Source organism: Paroedura picta, chromosome 4 (genome assembly GCF_049243985.1).
Source record: "Paroedura picta isolate Pp20150507F chromosome 4, Ppicta_v3.0, whole genome shotgun sequence".
NCBI lineage: Eukaryota > Metazoa > Chordata > Lepidosauria > Squamata > Gekkonidae > Paroedura > Paroedura picta.
In genome coordinates this window covers 80,023,436-80,047,588 of record NC_135372.1, presented here as the reverse complement: position 1 = coordinate 80,047,588, position 24,153 = coordinate 80,023,436, and the positions used below count along the sequence as shown (strand labels likewise).

General features: G+C 44.4%; 1 protein-coding gene across 1 annotated transcript in view; it reads left to right on the top strand.

Annotated features, from left to right (window-relative positions):
* CIMAP2 (ciliary microtubule associated protein 2) overlaps positions 1-24,153 on the top strand; it is a 35,066-nt gene that overhangs the window by 8,062 nt on the left and 2,851 nt on the right. The window contains exons 3-8 of the mRNA XM_077333615.1: positions 288-455; positions 2,368-2,490; positions 8,110-8,238; positions 9,569-9,712; positions 13,265-13,429; positions 14,433-14,561. Of these exons, the coding sequence (XP_077189730.1) occupies positions 288-455; positions 2,368-2,490; positions 8,110-8,238; positions 9,569-9,712; positions 13,265-13,429; positions 14,433-14,561 (858 nt within the window). The remainder of the gene's footprint in view (positions 1-287; positions 456-2,367; positions 2,491-8,109; positions 8,239-9,568; positions 9,713-13,264; positions 13,430-14,432; positions 14,562-24,153) is intronic.

The window sequence follows — 24,153 nt, the reverse complement described above, 5'->3', positions numbered from 1 at the left end:
TGTATTGTTCACATGCTTTGTCTTCAAAGGGATAGGAATATGGCCATTTCTTCCCTGACATATGAACAGCTACTATATACCAAACTAATGTGGAACTTTAAAGAGAATATGCAGGCTGTCTGTATCATGTTAATGCTACTGAAAGAGCATCTGTTGAGGTGGACCCCTAGTTCACAGAATAATTAATCTAATTGCCAATCTATCACTGATCGTGTTCTTCAACATTTACACCATTTTTCAAAGAAACTGTATCAATGCAAATAATAGTAATTTTATATTTTCTTTAGAACCGAAGATTAGGACCTGGCACTTACAGCATTGACTGTGGAGACTTCAGTTCCCTTGCTCTGCAGAAGCTCTCATTTTCTAACTGGGCAAAAGCACAGGAAGCAACAAGGCTCACTCAAATGCCTCATTTTAATTTTAAGGAAATATGCAAGAAAGGGAAACTCCTGGTAAGCTCTATGATTTAGTCTGATAACTGCATATTGGCTGGATCCAGGGATGAAAATATTAAGCAGATCATTGCCAATTCAGCTGGGGACTCTGAACAAAGCTTTCCTTCTCCCCCACAGCTGTACCCCCAGTCAGTTGTGAAAATTCTGCTGTTGATGGCCCCCATGCACTCTCTTGAACCTGGCAATGCACTTTAGACTGTTTTCCAGACATAACAAACTTAAGCATCTTTACTGACACAGATGTAAGTCTCCAAGAGAATTCAACAGTCCTTACTTCTAAGTAACTGTAGGCTTAGGTTCACAAGTAGTCATGGCAGACATCACAAGTATCTCAACATCTTTATTTTATTTATTTATTTTCTTAGATTTTTATACAGCCCTCTCATATGGCTCTGGGTGGTTTACATGGAACTTATGAGGTACACTAAACATAAGGTGACCAGATGTCCCGCCTTTGGTGGGGCAGTCCCGCCTTTGGGGGCATTTTCCCGATGTCCTGCAGCGTTTTCTTGATGTCCCGCAGAGTTCTAAATTTTTTTTTAAAAAATATTATTTTATTTTTTTAAAGTTTTTTGCCGCGCAGGCAGCCCGGCACACAGGCTGGGCTCAGAAGGCCCCCACGCAGGTTCCTGGGCTCAGAAGGCCCCCACGCAGGGACCCGGGTTCCAGGGTGGGGCTTGAGTGGTGCCGTCATTACTGCCGGCTTGTGATGCCGGCGGCCATGGGGCCCTGGAGGGCAGCGCAAGCCCTGCCCCAGAGTCAGGGCACCTGGAGGGGCCTCCTGAGCTTAGCCCACGTTGCTGTGCAAGCTTCACCGCCGCCACCATGGGAGGCCTTGCGCTGCTGCTGCCCTCCAGGGCCCTGCAGCTGCCGCCATCACCAGCCACCGAGAATGGTGGTGCCTCGTGGTCTCCCGTGGCAGTTCCTTGTGGTTGCTGCGATCGCAGCAGCCACGGGGCCCTGGAGGGCAGTGCTGATGGTTGGGCAGGAAGCAGTGGCGCTTTGTGGCCTCCCACGGTGGTGGCATCAGTGGCTTCTCGCGCAGAGGATGCCGCAGATCCATCATTGTTGTCTATGCAATGGGGAAGCCAGCCCCACCCCTGGAGCCCCAGGCCTGGCCTTGCTGGTGTGTGGTAGGGCAGGGAAGGCAATGACCCCCACCAGCATTCCCCCTGCCTCCCCTGGGGGAGAGGGAGGAGGGGAGTCCCTGCCAGCACTCCCCCCACCCTGAGAAGGCCCTCTGAGGTCTCTCCAGGCCTTGGCAGGCCTGCCCAGGGCAGCGGAGTTAGGAGGGGAGTCCCCACCAAGTCATAGATCCCTCCAGGGTCACCTTTACTTTGATTCAAGGTAGAGGCCCATTGACTTTGATTGATCAAACAAGGAGAAAGGGGATCCTGCCATTACTAGCTATTCGGATTGCTAGCTATTCAGAACTATAATGAGGAGAGGTAATTTCAGGGAAGCTTGTTTTCAAATAGGTATGTTTATAACAGTAATTTGAGTGCTATTTATGTGCAGGGCTATTCAATTTGATGGTCATGTTTGTCTCCAAGTGCTCCTGCTCTGATCCTTTTTCCTGGCTCCCCTTACAGTAGGCAGTAGGAGATATTTTGCAGATGGAGGGATATTAAAGCAGTGCACATGCCGTTATGGAAACCCTATGTCCTCTTGAAAGCCAATGTGGTGCAGTGGTTAAAGAATGGTGGATTCTAACCTAGAGAACTGGGTTTGATTCCCCAGCCCTCCACATGCAGCCTTGGGCCACAGTTCTCACAAAGCAGTTATCTTAGATCTCTCCCACGCACCACATAGTGTCTGTTGCAGAGAGAGGAAGGGAAAGGTGTCTGACAGCTGCTCTGGGAATCCTTTGTGTAAAAACAGCTTTTCTTCTCTTAATTCTCTTACCTAGAAACAGAAACTGGGCCCTGGTACTTACAACTATACAGATTTTCTGGGACTCCAGAAGCACCGTCCATGCAGCATTAAAGGGGTTTGTGACACAGGAGAAGCGAGGTTTAAAGATCGCATCAGGGTATGTAATGGTTTCCATCCTGGCAACAATTGTATGATTTGAAAAGTTTTTGGAAAGAATAGAAGGTTAGATATATCTAGCCTAGAGATTAAATAGTTGAGTTGTGGAGCATTAGTGGATATTCATAATGTACATTCAGAACAAAGCCTTAATGTGACAACAAGCAGAAATACTCAAAATCTGTGATCCTATTAAGAACAATATTTCCGAGTTGCAACCAGGGATGCTGAGAACCTTGACATGAATGTAATTACCAGTCTAATTCAGTGACTGAGTTTCTTGATTATGTATTATAATCCCTGCATGACCTTATGTTTTTACTTGACGTTCAATGCAAATGTCAAATCAACCCACTTTGGCCTGTGCTGCAACTGAACCACAGGGTTATCACCTCTTTGTGCCTAGGTGACTTTATTCTAAAAGAAGATGAGGCTTCTTTCCAAGTACTGTGACTTGAAAATCAGGGGTCATCTTAAATTCAGGGTTGTCTTTCTTTTGGCTCAGTATTGTAACTGCGCTAGAAGGAGAAGCTGACCAGTCAGGAGTTGAATGTGCAGCTGGCTTCTAATGTACTTGTGCTTTACATGGAGCCTGCCCTGTCAGGCACCTGTGAAAGATTCCATTCTTGCTGGCTGTTGTTAATGCCCAAGCTGTGAAGTTATACTTCAGTGAACATGGCCCTGAGTGGCAAGCACAAGGTGTACATCTGTGAATGTCTACCTGTGTGTCTGCAATGGCAGGAAACTGGGGAGATTCATCAGGAGAGCTTTAAACTGAAGCCACAAGGGAAAGATGTCCAATGTAGGAATTCTAATATAGCAAAGCAAATAATGATGGCCCACCTGGGAAGGATGGTTCAAATAGAACCAAGGCTTCAGGTGCCTATATACCAATGCCAGAAGCATGAGCAATAAAAAGGAAGAGCTTGAGCTTCTCTTGTAGACAGAGATATATGATCTGGCAGGTATTACAGAAACTTGGTGGAATGATTCCCATTAATGGAGGGATAGGAGTTATTCAAAAGAAACAGAAAAGGTTGAGGAGGAGGTGGGATGGCACTGCACATGATGAGGGGGCTTGCCTGTCAAGAGATACTAGAGAAGGAGAGTGACACTCTCTTGGAAAGTATCTGGGAGAAGATTAAGGAGGGAAATACAGAGTATAGTGATTGGTGTCTACAGGATGAAGATGTGGATGCCGCCCTCCTTGAGAAAGAATATCTGGCCAACAGAACCTTATAATTATGGGTCACTTCAATTTTCCTGCTGTGTTCTTGAAAACAAACTCTGCTAAGTGTCCTGAATCAGCAAATCTCAGACCTGCCTGGCTGACAATTTTATTTATCAAATTGTGGAAAAATCATAGAATCATAGAATCATAGAGTTGGAAGGGGCCATACAGGCCATCTAGTCCAACCCCCTGCTCAACGCAGGATCAGCCCAAAGCATCCTAAAGCATCCAAGAAAAGTGTGTATCCAACCTTTGCTTGAAGACTTCCAGTGAGGGGGAGCTCACCACCTCCTTAGGCAGCCTATTCCACTTCTGAACTACTCTGACTGTGAAAATCTTTTTCCTGATATCTAGCCTATATCGTTGTACTTGAAGTTTAAACCCATTACTGCGTGTCCTTTCCTCTGCAGCCAATGGGAACAGCATCCTGCCCTCCTCCAAATGACAACCTTTCAAATACTTAAAGAGGGCTATCATGTCCCCTCTCAACCTCCTCTTCTCCAGGCTGAACATTCCCAAGTCCCTCAACCTATCTTCATAGGGTTTGGTCCCTTGGCCCCAGATCATCTTCGTCGGTCTCCTCTGTACCCTTTCAATTTTATCTACGTCCTTCTTGAAGTGAGGCCTCCAGAACTGCACACAGTACTCCAGGTGTGGTCTGACCAGTGCTGTATACAATGGGACTGTGACATCCTGTGATTTTGATGTGATGCCCCTGTTGATACAAAATGGCATTCGCCCTTTTTACCGCTGCATCACACTGCCTGCTCATGTTTAGTTTACAATCCACAAGTACCCCAAGGTCTCGTTCACACACAGTGTTACCTAGAAGCGTATCCCTCATCCAGTAGGCATGCTTTTCATTTTTCTGACCCAGATGCAGAACTTTACACTTATCTTTATTAAATTGCATCTTGTTCTCATTTGCCCATTTTTCCATTGTGTTCAGATCTCGTTGAACTCTGTCTCTATCTTCTGGAGTATTTGCCAGTCCTCCCAATGTAAGCTAAATGAGGCAATAGTCTCACAACTGGGTGAAGATGGAGAGACTCTGACAGAGGACAGAGAGAAAGCAGAATGATTAAGTACCTGTTTTGCCTCTGTGTTTTCTCAGAAGAATATAGACATATCTAGGGATGGCTGTAGGTGAGGTATAGTGACTGGGTAGCAAGTTGACATGGACAGAGTGGTTGTTGATAGGCACCTGACTGTACTGGATGAATTCAAATCCCATGGGCAAATGGTGTGCACCCAGAGTGCTCAGAGAACATTCTGATGAGCTTGTGGGACCCTTGTCCATCATCTTTAGGACCTCTTGGAGGACTGGAGGGTAGCAGAAGGCTGGGGGAAAGCAAATGTAATTCCAATCTTCAAAAAAAGGGAGGGAAAATGACCTAAAAAACTACAGGCCAGTAAGTCTGACTTCAATTGCAGGGAAGATAATGGAGCAGATTTTAAAGGGAGCGATCTGCAATCATCTGAAGAACAGCTTGTTGATCCAGGGAAGTCAGCCTTCCCTACCAGTCTCCAACAGGTCCTGCCATACCAACCTGTTCGAATAAAGCTACTCTTTGTATCTTCACTTGCCTTGGGATCCTGGATGTTCCTTTATCACGGAATTAACTGACAGGGCTTGGCCTAATCCCTGACAGAAAGGTTGTCTCTTAGAGGAGGCCAGGGAAAGGTTTCTGTTGGCAGTAGAGGACAGGATCTGCATCAATGGGTTTAAATTATGTGTAGAACTATATTGGCTCGATATCAGGAGAAAAATTGTTCATAGAGTAGTTCAGCAGTGGAATTGACTGCCTGAGGAAGTGGTGAGCTCCCCCAAACTGGCAGTCTAAGCAGCGGCTGGACAGATACTTACCCTGAATGCTTTGGGCTGATCCTGCGTTGAGCAGGGGGTTGGACTAGATAGCCTATATGGCCCCTTCCAACTCTATGATTCTATTCTATGATTCTATGAAGTGCTATTCCACTGACAACAGTTCCTTCCATTTGTGAACATTTGTCTGAATCCAGGCCTAAGCATGTTTAGGCTGCTGGGACACAAATGAACATGTCAAATATTGTAATTTTTGAGTGAGCCTCAATCTGAAATGACTGATGACTGAGATTCTCTTCTTACAAAAGGAACAGACTAACAGAGGTGGTTTACCATCGTGTTTCTTTCCTTAGCAACCCTGGGATTCCTTGGTGACTTCCCACCAAATAACTAACTAGGATCAACCCTCCTTAGCTTCTGAGATCTGAGGAGATTAGGCTATCCAGGGAACAAACATTTTACTCTCTGTGGATCTGAGAGGTGGAAATGCAAAATTGGATAGACTGACTGCCCGCTGTAGTTAAATACTAGATTTTAAAAATCCTCACGATTAGATAGATCTTAGAATTTATGAAGCAAGAGTGACTCACAGTGGACTAGTAGGTGAAAAACACGTATTGCTGCAGCTGTACCTACTGGGGGGTTAGAGCTCCAGAACCCCTGGAGTCGCAGCAGTCTTCATTAAGTTTCCATAGCATGTTTTTCACTACAAACTATCGCAAAGAATAAAACATCCATAGATGATTGTGAGAAGATGATATACTAATAATATTGGGCACCCAGGACTAAAAAGTGTGGGTTTTGTTGACAACATCTGTTCTGGCAGAAGAGAAGAATTCAAAGCTCTTTCCCTAAAAGCATGGTTTCTTTTGATGGTCGGGAAACATTGCAAAACATCTTGAAAAAAATACTTTACTTTTGATTATCCATGGGGCGCCATTTTCAACACAGAAAACCTACCATAGTATTTTTGATTATATATTGTCCTCCCCACTCATAATGGTGACTGCGTCTTTTCAGTGCAGCATTCGAAACTAGCTTTACTATGACTTTTTTTTCCACCAATGCTAAAGACACCTGTTTGTGCATGCATAACCATTAGCGTGTTTTTGGTCTCCTCTCCTTTGGCGCTGCACACCAATGGGGAAACGGACAGCCTCTAGTCCCTTGTCCACCAATGGCAGCTTGAGGTGACTCTTGTTCAGTGCAGATCCTCCCACTTGTACTATGACAATACACCAGCAGAAATTAATTTCAGTTCCCTTCAGACAATCAACAAGGGTGCCCCAGATACTTGCAACTTCCCACGAAAGAGATTTCTGCTCCCACTTGACAGCTGCTAATCACCCCCACAGCTTTTTTGTGTGCTTTCCTTCCTCCATCAGTCTTCAAGGCATGTGTGTGTATGTGTGTAAGAAACCAGGAAATGTCGTTCTTGTCATTCGCAGCTTCTCTCAGGCACCTTCCCAACTTCTGGAGTAGCAGTTGCCATGATCTGTTCTCTGATAGAGAAACGGTGGTGGTTAAGCCAGGATGAGGCAGCAGGCACCTGGGCTTCCAAGAGCCTCATCTACCTTTCCTCCCCCACCCCACATAGCAAGCACTTAATCACTTGCGAATGGCCCACCCATGAGGTGGCAGCAGCAGTAGCAGACCCCATCCTTGTGCAGCAACAATAACGGTCTCCACCACCACCAAAATTGTGTGTGTGTGTATTATTTGCAATTCTGTTCCAGCAGTGCATTGTTGATGAAAACGCCTCCTACTTTTCCTCCAACATGGCAGACATGTCCAAATTACCTCACACTTCAGCAGTGGTAACAGTGGTGCAGGAGATGCAGATGGAGCATTTGCTGGACAATCCTGCAATGCTGGTCACTGTAATGCAGGGACAGCATAGTTGGAGAGGACTGTGGAATGGGGTTAGAAGAAGGGGTGGTGGAAAGGTTGTAGAGTTTTCAAAAGTCTGTGTGCCTCCAAGGAAATTGTTTAGATCTCCATGCCTATGGACTAAAATTCCCATGAGGCCCTGCCAGCAGTATGTGCCAGAGTGGCTTTCAGGTGATATTCCAGCTGACTGTGGCCTGCCAATGACTTTCTAGCACAATGGAAGAAGTGCCCCCCACTTAAGGATTTAAAAGGGTTTAAAATGACAATTTAAAAGGGTCAGCGTGCTGGCTTCAGTGAAAAGCTGTATGTGTATAATAGCCCCTAGAAAGCTGTTCAGACAAGTAGCAGATTGAGTGCGGTCTATAAATATAATAAATAATAAAGACTTCCTCAAGTTGCTAATTGGAGATGCCTTTGCCTGATGCGACATACAGAATTGGGCAAATGGTGATTTCCCCATCACTGCATCACCGTGTTGTGAAATGCAAAAACCAAACTTAGATTTAGTTGATACTACTTGAAGTATATTAGTGATATGTCTCAAAATATCTTATATGAGTGATGTACCTGTTTTTGAAGACCAGGGCTCACCTTAGCCCATCTGTGGGACATTTATGATTGGGTAGTGTCAATTATCCAATTATTCTTCTTTCTCTTATTGTTCATCTTCCTAGGAGTGCTACCCTGGCCCAGGAACATATGGGAATCCTTATACTCACCTAGAAGAGAAGGAAAAACGCTCTGTGACTGCGCTGGGAATAATGGACAGCAAAACAGCAAAATGCTTCATCTTTCCCAATATGGCAAGCTTGAGCTCTTAATTCTTCATTCAGCTGCTTCTTATCTCTATGGTCTTCCTGTTTGGTAACTACCAACCCCATAGAAGAAAAATGTTTAGGGCCATTCCGCACAACTGCCAATGTAGCCAAATGTAAGCGCTATCGTAAAGCGCTACTATTAATAGCGGCAGGTCTTGATAACACACACAGCCGTTTCTAGCGGAAAAAAGGCTCTCCCACTAGCACTGTTTTCGTTACCCACAAGTTTCTGGTCTCGCCGGAATCACTACAAATTTGTGGCATTTCTGCCAGCCTCTGGCCGTCAATCAAACTGAAGAGCCAATGAAATTGATATCCTAGTGCCACCAAACACCCCTTTTCCCTTTAATTTAAAAAACAAAAATACAAAAATACAAGTGGCAACGAATATGTGTTCACTCCATAGAGAGCCGTCTTTCAGTTTCTCTTCCCAAAACATTCCTTTAGCAGACAAAACATGCCGTGCTCACGTGTATTCGTTGACACGCGTTTCCATTTAAAAAAACCTCTTTTTTTAGCAATGACAGTGGGTGATGGAGTTTTAATACATTTGAAGAAGGGTGCTTTCTGTTTGGCACTGCTGCATTAGTTGTCCAGGAACTTCGTTTAAAGAAGCAGTGTGCTCATGTGTTCATTGCTATCTGCGGCTTGAAGGGAAAAAAAGGCTTCCCCGTCTTCCAGAAGTTTGGGGGCAGGAGCGAAGGAGGAACCTTCTTCCTACCACTATATTGAGAATGCACATGTCTTTTTCGGATGTGTTGCAGGTTGTTCTCAGGAATCAAGCGTTTTTTTAAGGGGGAATCAATTTTTTACGATTCCCCAAAAAGCGCTACATCGAAGCAATTTTTGCTGGAGTGTTGCAGGAGTGTTGCGGATTCTGTACAATGTCATGCATAATGTTAAAAAAAAATAGCGTTACACAACAGTTAGACTTCAGCAACATTAGTGCTGTGCAGAATGGCCCAGAGTATTGCTTTGCCACAATGGAAGGAGTAGTTGGATAGCACTTGAAGGCAAAGTCCTGTCTCTTTTTTTAGGGTGATGGTAATAAGAAAATACCCAAGAAAGCAATTCTCCAATGAACATGTATGTTGTAGCCCTCAGTTTGTTGAATTAGACAGCTTTGCTTTTTGATGTTAATGGAGCTGCACATTCACACGTAGAGTCATTGCACTTGTGCAAAACTATTATTGGATTGGGACCACTGTATTCCCCAAAATGCACCTGGCTGACTCAATAACTGCTGCACATTGCATCTGTCAAATATGTATGTTGTTGGTAAAAATGTTTTCTTTCTATTCTTGATTGGCTTTAGGGAAGTGGTTTAGGCCCTGGTACTTATAATCTCAAAAATAGTATGGATGAGATGCTGAAACGTGTGGTCAGTACAAGAGGGCCCTACGACACCTTCACAGGAGATAGGTCAAAACCTATTATTTGTGGACATCATGCTACTGAAGTACGTATGCTCATTTTCTTAGCTGACAAGATATTTTCAAAGCATCATCGTGCTGATTTGTAATTCAGGCAAGAATTAATTTGTAATTCAGGCATGGCACTCTGACTTGTGAGCCTTCAGATATTCAATGAATGCTCTGCCCTACCTACTTTAGAGCAATGGAATTAAACATGATTCTGATTGTAAGTCTTAAAAAAGAAAAAAAATTAATATTAAAACCAAAAAAAGAATATCATGTGTATTGCCTTTTATGGTTGTACAGTATTCAAGCTCATAATTAGGAAAGCTGGTATTAGGTCTTTTGTGCACTGGCATTTTCCTTAGCTTTTACCATGCATTCTCTCAGGTGTATTTTTCTCTTCTGCATGTCAACTTACTTTCTCTTTGCAAGTGGGTCAGGCTTTTGTTTGGTTTTTGCACGGATTTAGCTTCCTTCAGGGCTCAGTTCATTTTCTGTTTGCTGTATGTCCGTTTTTTTTAGAAAAGAGTCCCATTGTTCCAGTTTTCCCCTTCTTGACTCCCAAGGAAAAGGAAACTCAAAAGCAGGACAATTTATGCATCCAAGGGCTGCTATGTGCCCTTTCCCTCCCTTCTTTCCGATTTTGTCCTTTTTTTAAATTAAGGGAACTTGATACAGTTGGATTCCTGTTTGTTTTTTTAAAGATTCTAGTGAGGCATCATATTACTCTTTTTGATTTTTTAAAAACTCATCAGGGAAACTTTCATATGCTGAGTATCAGCTTTAGACTCTAACCTGGGCTGTATAGCTCAATTAGTAAGATGTTTGCCTGAAAACCAGAATGTTCCAACTTAGTTGTGGACATTAATTTATTTTCCACACTGAATTTTCCATGCCAATCCAGTTTTCATTTTTTCTTTTGAAAAACTCATTTTTTAAAAATGGCTGTACCATGTTTTCAAAAGTAAAAAGATGTAAACATGCCTGGACAGCTCATTCAGTTTAATAACTGGTGTAGTGGTTAAGAGTGGTGGCCTCTAATCTGGAGAACTGGGTTTGATTCCCCAGTCCTTCATGTGCAGCCAACTGGATGACCTAGGGCTAGTCACAGTCCTGTTAGTGCTGTTCTCACAAAGACACAATGGATCAAGCAGAGTTGCCTGAAGCTCAGCCCTACAAAGACGGAGGTCCTGTGGTTGGGTAGGAAGGGACCATGGGAGGAAGCGCGTCTGCCCACCCTAGACGGTGTGCAACTCTCACCAACGCACTCCACCAGTAACCTGGGCGTGATCCTGGATGCTTCCCTTACAATGGAAGCCCAGGTCACAAAGGTAGCGCGGCTGGCATTCTACCACCTCCGCCAAGCCAAGCTACTAGCACCCTACCTGGACCCAGAACACCTAGCCACAGTGATCCATGCGACGGTCACCTCTAGGCTGGACCTCTGCAATTCGCTCTACGCAGGCCTACCCTCATCGATATGGAAACTACAACTGGTACAGAATGCTGCAGCCAGGATTCTCACTAAAACATCATGGAGATCCCACATCCGGCTGGCACTCCAACAACCTGGCTGGCTCCCAATTGAATTCCGGATTAAGCTTAAGGTTCTGGTAATCACCTTTAAGGCCATACGTGGTTTGGGCCCAGTGTATCTGAGAGACCGCCTTCCTGCCTATACCCCCAAAAGAGTCTTACGCTCTGCCACCTCCAACTGGCTGCGGATCCCTGGCCCCAGAGAAGTGCGTTGGACCTCAACAAGGGCCAGAGCCTTCTCAGTCCTGGCCCCCACCTGGTGGAACGAGCTCCCTGAGGAGATCAGAGCCCTGGCTGAACTTCCACAGTTCCGCAGGGCCTGCAAGAGGGAGCTCTTCCACCAGGCATTTGCTTGAGACCGACCGACTCAGAACACCTGCTGGTCCCCCCAGATGCCTGCCCATGACTCTCCCAGAGTTACTGTTAATTGTTATTATATTATAATTGTGGTTTTGTAATCTATTGATGTTTTATTGAAAGTTGTTTTGATGTTATAGTCTGCATAATGTTTCATGTAAGTTATAATGTTCTGTGTAGAAATATAAATAAATAAATAAATAAATAAAGCGGCCCTGTGAGAGCTCTCTTAGCCCCACCTACCTCACAGGGTGACTGTTGTGAGGAGAGAGAGGGAAGGTGAGACTCCTTCAGACAGTGAAAAGTGGGGCATAAAAAACAACTCTTCTTCTTTTACTACTCACAGAAAGGAAAGTATCATTTTACTGAGAATTTGAAGTGATACCACTCTGTAGAAGCTTGACATAAAACGTGTTGGCATTTCACAAATATTAAAATCCGTTGTTATTTTTTTCTATTTTCACCCATTTCCCCCCTATTTATTTCATTGTAGTTATTTCAGCCTCACATCTGAGTCCATGTGCACACATCTGCTGTGAGGCCAAAATGGCTGCCAGCCAATTAAAACCTCCATTTTGCTCTTCTCTGTTTGGAGGGGGAGGGAGCAAAAAGGAGAGTTTAAATGGCCCAAATCCTGAACCCAACCAGACCTGGGTTGGGGGAGATGAACCTGCCAAATTTTTGACAGAGGTTGTGAACCAAGTTGTACCCATCCCTATGTGCAATTTTGGCTGTTGTATTTTCAGAAACACTGCAGAGTTAGAAAATGTACAGAAGAGGGCAACCAGGATGATAAGGTGGTTGGTGCATCTTTTGTTTGTGAAAAACTATAATGACTAGGAAGGTTATAATGACTAGTGAGATAAAATAATGCTTAGGGAAGAGAGCGGATAGTGAACACTTTCCCTTTCTCTCTGAAATTACTGGATCTAAAAGGCATCCAATTAAGTTAATCTGCAATAGATCCCAAATGGACAAACAAAAGTACTTCCATATACAAGAAGTGATTAAAACATGGGACTTGCTGCCAATTGATGATGTCCTTATAGATGTGGCTTTAAAAGGAGATTAAACAAATGTGTGAAAGATAGAACTACCAAGACCCTGACCTGGATTGCCCAGGCCTGAACTCACCATGTCTCAGGAGCTAAGCAGGGTAGGCTCTGATTAGTATTTGGATGGGAAACCACCATGGAAGTACAGGCAGAGAGCAGATTTATGATCACTCAAAGAGACTTATGGATCCGTATGGAAGTGTTTGTTCTTACATGATGCTTTTCTGTACCCAAAAGATTCTCAAAGCGGCTTACAGTTGCCTTTCCTTTCCTCTCCCCACAAGAGATACCCTGTGAGGTAGGTGAGGCTGAGAGAGCCCTGATATCACTGCTCACTCAGAACAGCCTTACTAGTGCTGTGATGAGCCCAAGGTCACCCATCTGGCTCCCATCTGACTTCCGACCTGGCCATGAGGTGGAGATGACCTTGGTCACCCTGACAGATGATCTCCAGAGAAAACTGGATCGAAGCAGGTTAGTGCTTGGCCCACTGCCTAGCTAACACAAGGATTCAAAGCAGGGTGAAGGGTATATGCCACAAGAACAGACAGACAAAAATCACTTGAAGCACTTACTAGTGAAGTAGCACATGTAAACTTCATTTGTTTATCTTTCTGAGTTATTTATTCTATTTAACATTGGCAGAAAACGACTGTTGAATTGGGAAAGGGCAAGATCAAGAGCTTCCTGGAAGAACTAGAATCAAAGGAGAAAAAGAAACATGGTGTGTTCAGCAGCCTCGTTCGGAACCCTGGTTGCCCTTCTGAACGCATCTTCTGGGCAACTGTTGGCCAGTGTCCACGTATTGCAGTAAGTAAATTTCCTCTGGTGTTTAATTGCTAGTTCAATACTAGATTTCTTTTAAATTTAGCAATAAAATCAGGAAGTAGTATGAGCTTTAGTACAGCTTGGAAAGAGTCCTAGTTCATCCAAACACTGGTCTGACTCATAGGCTTGTCTTTAAGTAGAGACAGAAGTATATCGAATAGAAGATGCCTCAGCAATCAGGCATCTTAAATGATCCCTAGTTGGTTTTATGCAGGGTCAGGGCTACAGCCTGAGAATTATGCCAATGGTTGTTTACTTGCTAGCACCCTTGCAGTACAATCCTAGGCAAAGTTACGTACTTCTAAGACTTCAATCAGCTTCAGTTGCCTGTCAATTTAAACTCTGTAAAAAAAGATAACACACCATCATTGTATAATTAAGTTGACATAATATTTAAGTAATATTGAGTATGCCCCCACTAAAAGTCAGAAGGACCAGGTACAGATCTTGGAAGTTTCTCTCTCTGAGAACTGAGGTCAAGCTGAGTGTAACTTCAAAGAATGAGATAAGGAAGATAGGAGTCCAACAGAGGTGCCATTGCTTGGGCAGTATAAAAGACGAGTCCATAATCAGGGCAGGGAGGAAGAGGGGGAGACACTGAGGCAGTAGCACAGTCACAAGTTCTCCTGAAGAGAGAGAGGTTGGATTGGGGTGCAGTAACCCTTGTCTTTCTGATCCCCTTTCTGAGGCTGCAGAAGATCTGATGGGGAGGGGGCAGAGACACAATGGCTGAGTGAGTGAGTGAGTGAGTGAGTGAGTGAGTGAGTGAGTGAGTGAGGGAGGGAGGGAGGGAGGGAGGGAGGGTGCTGCTGCCAGAAGAGGGGGCCAACAGTTGCCGTGTCATGTGTCAAGTGGCCCCTTAAAGTAAGGTATTCAACTTGCCATAGTGGTTGCTGCTAATTAGACACAGTAAGCATAATGAAGATATATTACTTATTATATGACAGTCACTAATAAACAATGTTTGATTTTCATTTCGCTGCAGCTCAAGGCAGGGCCAGGATCATATGACCTAAAGCCTATTAAGCGATCTGAATTTGAAAATCAACCACCGTTCTGGATGGGTGCAAAACGATTTGACCGGAAAGCATACCGACTCTTTTTTGGAAATGCTGTGAGTAAGAAAAGGATATTGATGTGTCTGCAGGTTTGGTGAATACAGACCACAACGTTCTTCCAGAATAACAGCTCTTTTATTCAATCCTCCACCAACTTCAAACACCAAACAAGAAACACAGGCATAACATGAACTTATATACACTTTGGATTGCCTGCCAAAAATCTGATTGGTCCTAAGCGAAGGCAGTTCATTGGTCCATGTAGAGCATTCAGGTATCTCATGATTGGCTGTGATTATACAAGTTCTCAAGCTCTTTGTCCACTTCTATAACAGATAGAATAGAGAAAGGCCTCAAACATTCTACCTCTTGGCTTCTAGCTTTAACACTCAATCATGGTCACTTCACATGCTTCATCCACTTGTTACACTCCCAAAATATCTTCTCCATATGACAGTGTATCCCATCCAAAACATCTGAAATCTGCTCATCAAATGGTTGTCCATTGGTGCTGTCATAGGGACTCTCCATGGGACTGGATATAGCCATGTAGCCAAACTAATTTCAAATGTTGTAACCCCTCGATGACCTCTGCTATGCAGACATTGTTTCCAGTGGCCTCCTGATGAGGGTTTGTGGGTGGCTATAATGCATGACTGATTTTTATCCTCGTAATATAAGTACTTTTCATTTAATTCTTTCCAGTCCCATTGTGTGCCAAAAGCCACATTAAGGATTCACCAGTATGCTCCTTCCTTGTGAAATTGTCTGGTTGAGAATTCACAGCATATTTCTTCATTATTTATTTCAGTCATTTATAGTTCATCTGTCTTGCTGAGATGAAATGTGGAAGATATAATGGAACTCAGTATGATTAATAGGATGAGAAGATATATTCCAGTCTGGCTTCCAACCAGGACTAGGGACAGAGATGGTTTTGGTCACCTTGGCAGATAATCTCTGGGGACACCTGGGTGGAGGCGGGTCAGCTCTGCAGGTTCTTTTAGATGCCTTAGCGGTGTTTGACATGGTCAACCATGACCTTTTGGCCCATCACCTTGCCACTGTGGGTATATGGGAAACAGCATTGTCTTGATTGACCTTGTTTCTCCATGATGGAGAACGGAGAGTGATGCTGAGGTAGGAGACATCACCATATCATACACTGGAATCCAGTGTCCCATAGGGCTCTAGTCTCTCCTCCATGTTTAAGATCTTTATGCACGCTCTTGCACAGCTGGTCTGAACCTACTCCAGAAATTACAGCTTCTCCAGAATGAAGCAGTGTGGATTCTGAACGGGACCCCATGCCATGCACACATTCAACCAGTACTCTACCACTTGTACTGATTACCAGTGGAGTACCAGAGTACATTCAAGGTTTTGGTTTTGACCTTTAAGGCTCTACACTATCTGAGGCTATCATACCTGCTAGACCAGTGGTCCCCAACCTTTTTATCACCGGGGACCACTCACCAGGGACCACTCAACGCCTTTTACTGAGGCCTGGTGGGGGTAGTTTACTCCTCTACTCTCAACCACTGCCCTAACGCTCTCTGATCACTATGGTAATGTTTAAACATCCCTTCAAAATAAGATACAGACACGCCACAACAATGAAGTGTGTTGTAAAGGGCTGGGGGGATGAAGTAAAGGGCCGGGGGGGGGGGGGAGAAGGCGTCCTTCGGGGCCCACCTCCAATTAGTCGAAGGACCACATGTGGTCCGCAGCCCACAGGTTAGGGATCACTACGCTAGACTGCATCCTCCCATATACCCTGAGAAGAATGTTATGCTCCCAGGGATCCAACCTGCTAGAGATTCCTGGCCCAAAACAAGCCCAATCATTATCAAAAACAGCTAGGGTTTTTTGAGTCCAGGCCCAAACCCTCTTGAATACCTTCCCAATGGAAATTCAGGGCCTACAAAACCATCCTTTTCCATCAGGCGTTTAATGGAGGTGGGAACTTGCCCTGGTAGGCCTCTGTCACCTCCTGGCTCCGTGATCCCTTATTAATGATTTCAGATGTTTCACGTCTTTTAGTCAGTCACCATACTGGATAGATGGGTAAAAATTGAGTAATAATGTTTTTATTGCATTCATATTTTAAATATGTTTTTTAATCCTTTGTAAGTCACCCGGAGCCCACCTTAGTGGGATGGATGGGGTACAAACCTAAAGTATAAATAAGAAAATAATGAGCAATGCAATAGGACTAGGTTTTCTGAAATCAGTAACCAGTCATGTGTATTAAACATGACATATTAAAGAATGCAAGAAAGAGTACTACAATGAGAACAAGATAAAAATGTACAGCAATAAATATAATAATAATAATAATAATAATAATAATAATAATAATAATAATAATAATAATAATAATAATAAAGGCCAAGGTAAATGTGCTAAATTAAGCTCTTTGATTTTGCCTGGCTCAGATATTACTTATGCTGTGTTGGAGTGTCTGCTTGTGGGACGAATTCTCCTCCACATAGTTCCATAGAGTCAGTTCACAGGCTTAAACTTACTTCAGTAATGATGTGTCAAAGGAAGGCTTTCCCTTTTACCTGGTGCCCTTTCTTGTTTCATCTGTCTTCGTCTTTTTCTGTGTTCCTGTGGTGAGCTGGAACAAAGCTGGATGGACTCAAGCAGTTAGGGAAAGCTTGCATGTGAAAGAGTTCACTTCCACTTAAGGAAGCAGGCAAGGACTCCCAGACAGTTTTTTCCGCCTTTGATGCTGGAGAACAGGACTCTTAAAAGAGGTCAAGAATGAAGGTTCCTTTATAATTGATGGGGAACATTGCTGATTGTCACTGATCCAGTTGGTTGACAAGTGAACTTCCTTGCGCTTGGTCTGAGATTTTGTTGTGATGTTAAAGTTAATAATTTGGGATGCCCTGCCATTCAGAGGCAGATTAAATAGGCAGAAAGGAAAAGTCTCACTAAGACCGTTTATACACTGAAGGTTTCATGCCATGCTACAGGCTGGAATTTTAGTTGTGGCAGGTTGCCCCACCTCTTCCTGCACCAGCATTGGGGAACATTTGGCCTGGTGCACCTCATCTGCCCCCAATTTGTGTTCTTGCACAGGATCAGGGGCAATGAAGTTCCCAGTGTGTAAATGGACTAAGAGTCTGAGTTCCAACAGCCAGCGTTGCCAGATGTCTGAGAATTCTTGATATCTGAGAAGCAAAGGATTTTCTTTTTACTCTGTCAGATGCAAATATACACAAAGGCAGGATTTCTGGCAGACAGAGTATATTGGCTGGCTGGCATACGGGTGGCATCCACCCTGCTCTGACAGTTATTGCTCCATCTGAATGTGAGGGGTGATGGATTTATGAAGGGGTGCTCTGGTTGCGTGATTCCTCCCATGACAGCGGCATCTATTCCAAAAGCCATACAGGAGATCCCCAGGCCTAATGAGTGGATTGCTGACTGGCCGCTTGCTTCCTGGCAGAGCCACTATGGGGAGGGGAGAAAAAAGAAGTTCCCTAACAGGTCCAGTTACAGGATCTCTGGTAGAATGACACATAAGTGCATGCGCACACACGCACACACACTCCTCCTCCACCACCACTATAGCAAGTCCGAGGTAGTTTTGCAGTCATTCCTTTCAAGTGAAATCACAGCTCAGGTACAACCTGTTATTCCTGTTTTCAAGATAAACAGTGCTGAGTGATTACCACCAGGTAAAGGTAAAGGTATCACCCGTGCAAGCACCGAGTCATGTCTGACTTTTGGGGTGACGCCCTCTAGCGTTTTCATGGCAGACTCAATACAGGGTGGTTTGCCAGTACCTTCCCCAGTCATTACCGTTTACCCCCCAGCAAGCTGGGTACTCATTGTACCAACCTCGGAAGGATGGAAGGCTGAGTTAATCCTGAGCCGGCTGCTGGGATTGAACTCCCAGCCTCATGGACAGACAGCTTCACACAGCATTTCTGCTGCTTACCACTCTGCGCCACAAGAGGCTCTGATTACCACCAAAGGGCTGCTAAAATCCTAGAATCCTAGAATCATAGAATCATAGAGTTGGAAGGGGTCATACAGGCCATCTAGTCCAGCCCCCTGATCAACGTAGGATCAGCCCAAAGCATCCTAAAGCATCCAAGAAAAGTGTGTATCCAACCTTTGCTTGAAGACTGCCAGTGAGGGGGAGCTCACCACCTCCTTAGGCAGCCTATTCCACTGCTGAACTAATATGACTGTAAAAATTTTTTTCCTGATATCTAGCCTATATCGTTGTACTTGTAGTTTAAACCCATTACTGCGTGTCCTTTCTTCTGCAGCCAACGGAAACAGCATCCTGCCCTTCTCCAAATGACAACCTTTCAAATACTTAAAGAGGGCTATCATGTCCCCTCTCAACCTCCTTTTCTCCAGGCTGAACATTCCCATGTCCCTCAACCTAACTTCATAGGGCTTGGTCCCTTGGCCCCAGATCATCTTCATCGCTCTCCTCTGTACCCTTTCAATTTTAACTACATCCTTCTTGAAGTGAGGCCTCCAGAACTGCACACAGTACTCCAGGTGTGGTCTGACCAGTGCCGTATACAATGGGACTATGACATCTTGTGATTTTGATGTGATGCCCCTGTTGATACAGCCCAAAATGACATTTGCCTTTTTTACCGCTGCATCACACTGCCTGCTCATGTTTAGTTTACAATCCACAAGTACCCCAAGGTCTCGTTCACACACAGTGTTACCTAGAAGCGTATCCCCCATCCAGTAGGCATGCTTTCATTTTTCTCACTTTCCATGTTGCCCCAAATACATGTTTGTGTGTATGTGTGTTTTGCTTAAAAACTTAAATAGATAAATTTGCTACACAAACACATACAAATGGTATTTTAAAGCATGTGTGTATGCATGAATTCAAAGTTGGTTACATGTGCTAGTAGAAAAGTGTTGAAGTCAGAGAAATCAAACTGATTCTACTGCTGGAAGCCATGCCCTGTTCTTGGGCAAGCATGGTGTAGTGGTTAGGAGTGTGGACTTCTAATCTGGGAAGCTGGGTTTGGTTCCCTGCTCTTCTACATGCAGCCATCTGGGTGATGCTGGGCTCGCCACGGCACTGATAAAGCTGTTCTGGCTGAGCAGTGATATCAGGGCTCTCTCAGCCTCACCTACCTTACAGAGTGTCCGTAGTAGGGAGAGGAGTGGGAAGGCGAATGTAAGCCACTTTGAGACTCCTTCAGGTAGAGGAAAGCAACATATAAGAACCAACTCTCCTTATTAAATGTTTAAGGACCATTTTGCACACAACTAAAAATGAGGAACAATCTGTGGAGAAAAGAAGCCTTGTAGCTGCCAGTTTCCAAAAACATCCATTGTGGGTTTTAACATGTTTCTGTAGATGATTCCTCTAATTTCATCAGCCCAAAGGAGTCCTGTTGCCTGGCAACTCCAGAGACTTCAGATGGCGACTCCAGTGCTCTTGCTTGGGCTGGCATAAGGAAAGCAAGCTGTGTTCACTTTTGCCAACACAAATTGTCACCTGCTTATATCTGTGTCTGTTACCCTTCCTGCTAGGGATATTCACTAGTTACAAGAGAGAAGTGCATGTGTGGCTGCTTCATTCGTATCAATAGCAGCAGAGTTGATATTGGCTTCACTAGAAATATACATACATCTGGACATTTATAAGAAACTTCTTCATTGCTTAACATTTCAAAAAACACACAGAGATCAAAGTTTGATCTAGTGGCACCATTAAGACCAATAAAGTTTTATTCAAGGTATAAGCTTTCATGTACAAGCACACTTCCTCAGATACAATGAAATGGACGTTCCTCAACCACTGAATCTTAAAGCTGCCAGTGGACTCAAACTTTGTTCGGCTGCCTCAGACCAATGCAGCTACCCACTTGAATCTACAGACATGACAAGAAATAGTCACGCACACACACAGGGAGTCCACAATGTGACATTTTCCCTTCCCCTACTACTTTTTTTCCCTTCCATGATAGCTCCCATGGCCTCTCCCCTTTCTTCATACCCACTAGCCAACCCACCTTTATCTACCCCTCTTTCCGGTTTCTCTCTCTCCTGTCAGTGTCTCCCAGGGAAATGTCTGGTGGGGTGACAGAGGTGAGAACCGGGGGGGGGGGGGAGTGACCATGTCCTCCTAGAATTTCTTATAATATGGGGGAGATCTGCAATCATCTGCAGAAAATTTGTTAATCTGGGTCAGTATGGACTTGTCTCCAACCTGGGCTGATTCTGCACTTACTTTGTTTATTCCATTGTGGATCCTAATGAATTCAGATAAATTTGAACTCGGGTCTTCCTCCCCCCCCCCATTGAAACAGAAAAGTGTTTGGCACCTGATTAGGGTAGTTCATAAAGTGGGGGGGGGGGAGCCAAGTGCAGCAGGAACCTCTTTTTTTTCTTTTCTTGAAGGGGGAAGGGAGAGGATTCGAGATAGCAGAGGAGGGGAAATAAATCCCAGAGGAAAATCTCTGCCGAGAGAAGTTAGGGCTTCCCCTTTAAGGCAGGCTTGCAACCTTGGAATGAGGAAGGCTTTGAACTGACGTCCTGGCCAGTCAGAGCTTTTTTACAATCTTGGAGGCTTGAGGCTGCAAGTTAGTTCGGGGGGGAAAGCAGAGAACTGCACTCTTAGGCCATTTATGCACGGCACCAGATTCCGCGCACTGGCGCCATGCCGTTGTGGCGGGACACAATGCATGCTGGGTTGCCCCTGCGTAGCGCGCGCACTTTACACCGGAGCTAGGAGGCCCGGCCAAGGTAAGTGCAGCACCGTGGGCGGGGGAGGTGGGGAGGGGCTGGGGGAGTGGGGGTGGCAGGGGGTCGCCCCTGCCAGCTCAGTGCTGCCACGGAGCCCCCAGGGGCGAGCAGTGTCCCTTAAAGGACACCGCAGGTCGAGGCTGGGCGGCCCAACAAGCCTGGCGTTGCCGGTTATGCACAGTGCCGGGCCGCCGCAGCCCCAGCTTACCTGGGAAGCTCCGGAAGATCCCGTGTTCGCTTAACGCGGGTCTTCTGGAGCCCGGGGCCGGGAGGCGCCGCACTCGTGGCGGCAGTGTGTGTTCTCAGTGATTTTAACCGAAGCGCTGCTGCCGCGAGTGCGGGCCTTATGGCCCGTGCATAATGGGCCTTACTGATGTCAATTTTTTAAATATTGAGAGTTATATCCACTCTAGGATATGGTGGGAGAAAGGTAAGGTCACTCTGGATCAATCATGCTTGTTGCAGAGGGAAAATTTAAATCAGACAAAGTCAAAATGGAAATCACATTCAGTGGAGATGGCAGGGACTGAATAGACCTGGGATTAGAATAAAAGCTCAATTTCAGCCCTGGTTTCCTTCTTTGTCCAACTTCTTGGATCATGGAAACTCAGTGGACGTTGTTTACCTAGTTTTCAGTAAGGCTTTTGACAAGGTTCCCCATGATATTCTGATGGGTAAGCTGGTGGACTGTAGACTGGATTTTTGGATAGTTAGATGGATAGGGAACTGGCTAGAAAACTGCACCCAAAGAGTGGATGTCAATGGTATTTCATCAGAGTGGAGGGAGGTGAGCAGTGGGTTGAATAAGGCTCGGTACTGGATCTGGCACTTTACAACATTTTTATCAATGATCTGGATGAGGGCGGTAGGGGGATTCCTCATTAAATTTGCGGATGACACCAAATTGGGAGGCGTAGTGAACACTGCAGAAGATAGAGTTCAACAAGATCTGAGCACACTGGAAAAGTGAGCAAATGAGAACAAGATGCAATATAATAAAAAGAAGTGTACAGTTCTACGTCTAGATCATAAAAATGAGAAGCATGCATACTGGATGGGAGATACACTTCTGGGTAGCAGTGTGTGAGAATGTGATTTTGGGGTACTTGTGGACTAAATATGAGCTAAAAAGCTAAATGTGAGCAGACTAAAAAGCTGGACTAAAAAGCTAAATGTGAGCAGACAGTGTGATGTAGTGATAAAGAAGGTAAATGCAGTCTTGGGCTTGTAGCAACAGAAGCATCACATCAAAATCACAAGGTGTCATAGTCCCACTGTATAAAGCATTGGTCGGACCCTACCTTGAGTACTATGTGCAGTTCTGGAGGCCTCTCTTTAAAAAGGTTGTGGACAAAATTGAGAGGGTGCAGAGAGAGCGATGAGAATTATCTGGTGCCTGTAGACCAAACCCTATGAGGAAGAGCTGAGGAACTCGAGCCAGCCTCCCTCTCTCTTCATCCAGAATGGGGCTTTCTATTAAAAAAAAAAAACTGCCTGGGGCAATGAATAGGCCCAGGCAGAGAGGGGAAAAAACTTTCCCCCACCAGTTTACACAAAAAGCATGCCTCCCCCCCAAAAAAAATGGGGAGGGGGAATTACTTAATCTGCATAGGCATTTTAACAGAGAACTTTTATTTTAAAAAAAGTTAGCAGGCATCGCGGTCCCTTTACAATTGGGAGAAAGGTGATTGGACGCCTGTCTTGATCGACAGTTGGAAGAGAGGGGAGTGTATAGCAAGTTCCCCTCTTCCGCCGTTTCAAGCAGGCGTGCGGAATAGCAAGATGTGCGAGAGGGAGGCAGAGGAGACAGCAGGTGAGGAATTCCTGGAGGCACATTTTTCTTTAGCGTTACGCTATTGCACAATTTTTTTTTACTGTGCAGAATGGCCCCTAGTCAGTATCAGAGTTAATGATGAGACCAGACAAGGCGGTATTAAAGTATAATAAAGTATTGTACTAGAACTACCAGGGTAGGGGAACTGGGATACAAAACAAGGAAATGCATATCTTCTTATAGCTCATATAGGAACTGCTAATCGTCGATGGTACATGCTGAGACTCAAGATGGATCTGCTCAAAGCAGTTTATAAACAAAGGGAGGAAGGGGAATTCCCTCCACTTCCAGTTACCAGAGAACAAACATGTAGTCAATGGAGTATAAAAATTTACATACCAATAAACAAATCACATGACCTGCTCTGCCTGTCCTCACTAGCAACATGTTAACAAATAGTTAACTCTTTACTGACAGTCAGTGGCTGACTCTTGCTATAGACAAAGTCTAACAATCACAGACAAACATGAGAACCAAGCAATATTGGAAATGAGTGTATAATGATACAATAATGCAACTGTGATACAAAAATTTCAGGCAACAGTTCAACAGGTTAGTTCTAACTGAAGTCTAAACAAGGATCCATTAGTCCCCAGTTTCACAAGATGGCCTAAATTATTGAGTTGAAACAATGTAAAGATCTCAAGACTTTGCAATTTAGAATTTAGAATTTTAAAATAGTAAAGTACAAAAATGCTATTCTTACTTAACAGAAGTAATACTATTGACAAGTTCCTCGAGGGAATAAGTAACACCATTAAGAATTTGCAAAAAAAAAAAAAAATCCCATAAAACCAATTCTATAATGAAAAATGATTATAATGATGTATTCATTACCAGACGTTTATAAGACAAAAAGAATCAGAACTAACTCTTAGTGGTGTCTTTCGAAGCTGCACAAAGCCGGCTCTATGACCCAGGGAAGGATCATATAGCTGCCTATACTGAACTGTTGCCTGAATTTTTTGTATCACAGTTGAATTGTTATATCATTATACACTCTCTTCCAATATTGTTTGGTTGTTATGTCTGTCTATGATGATGCTTTATAAATGACTATT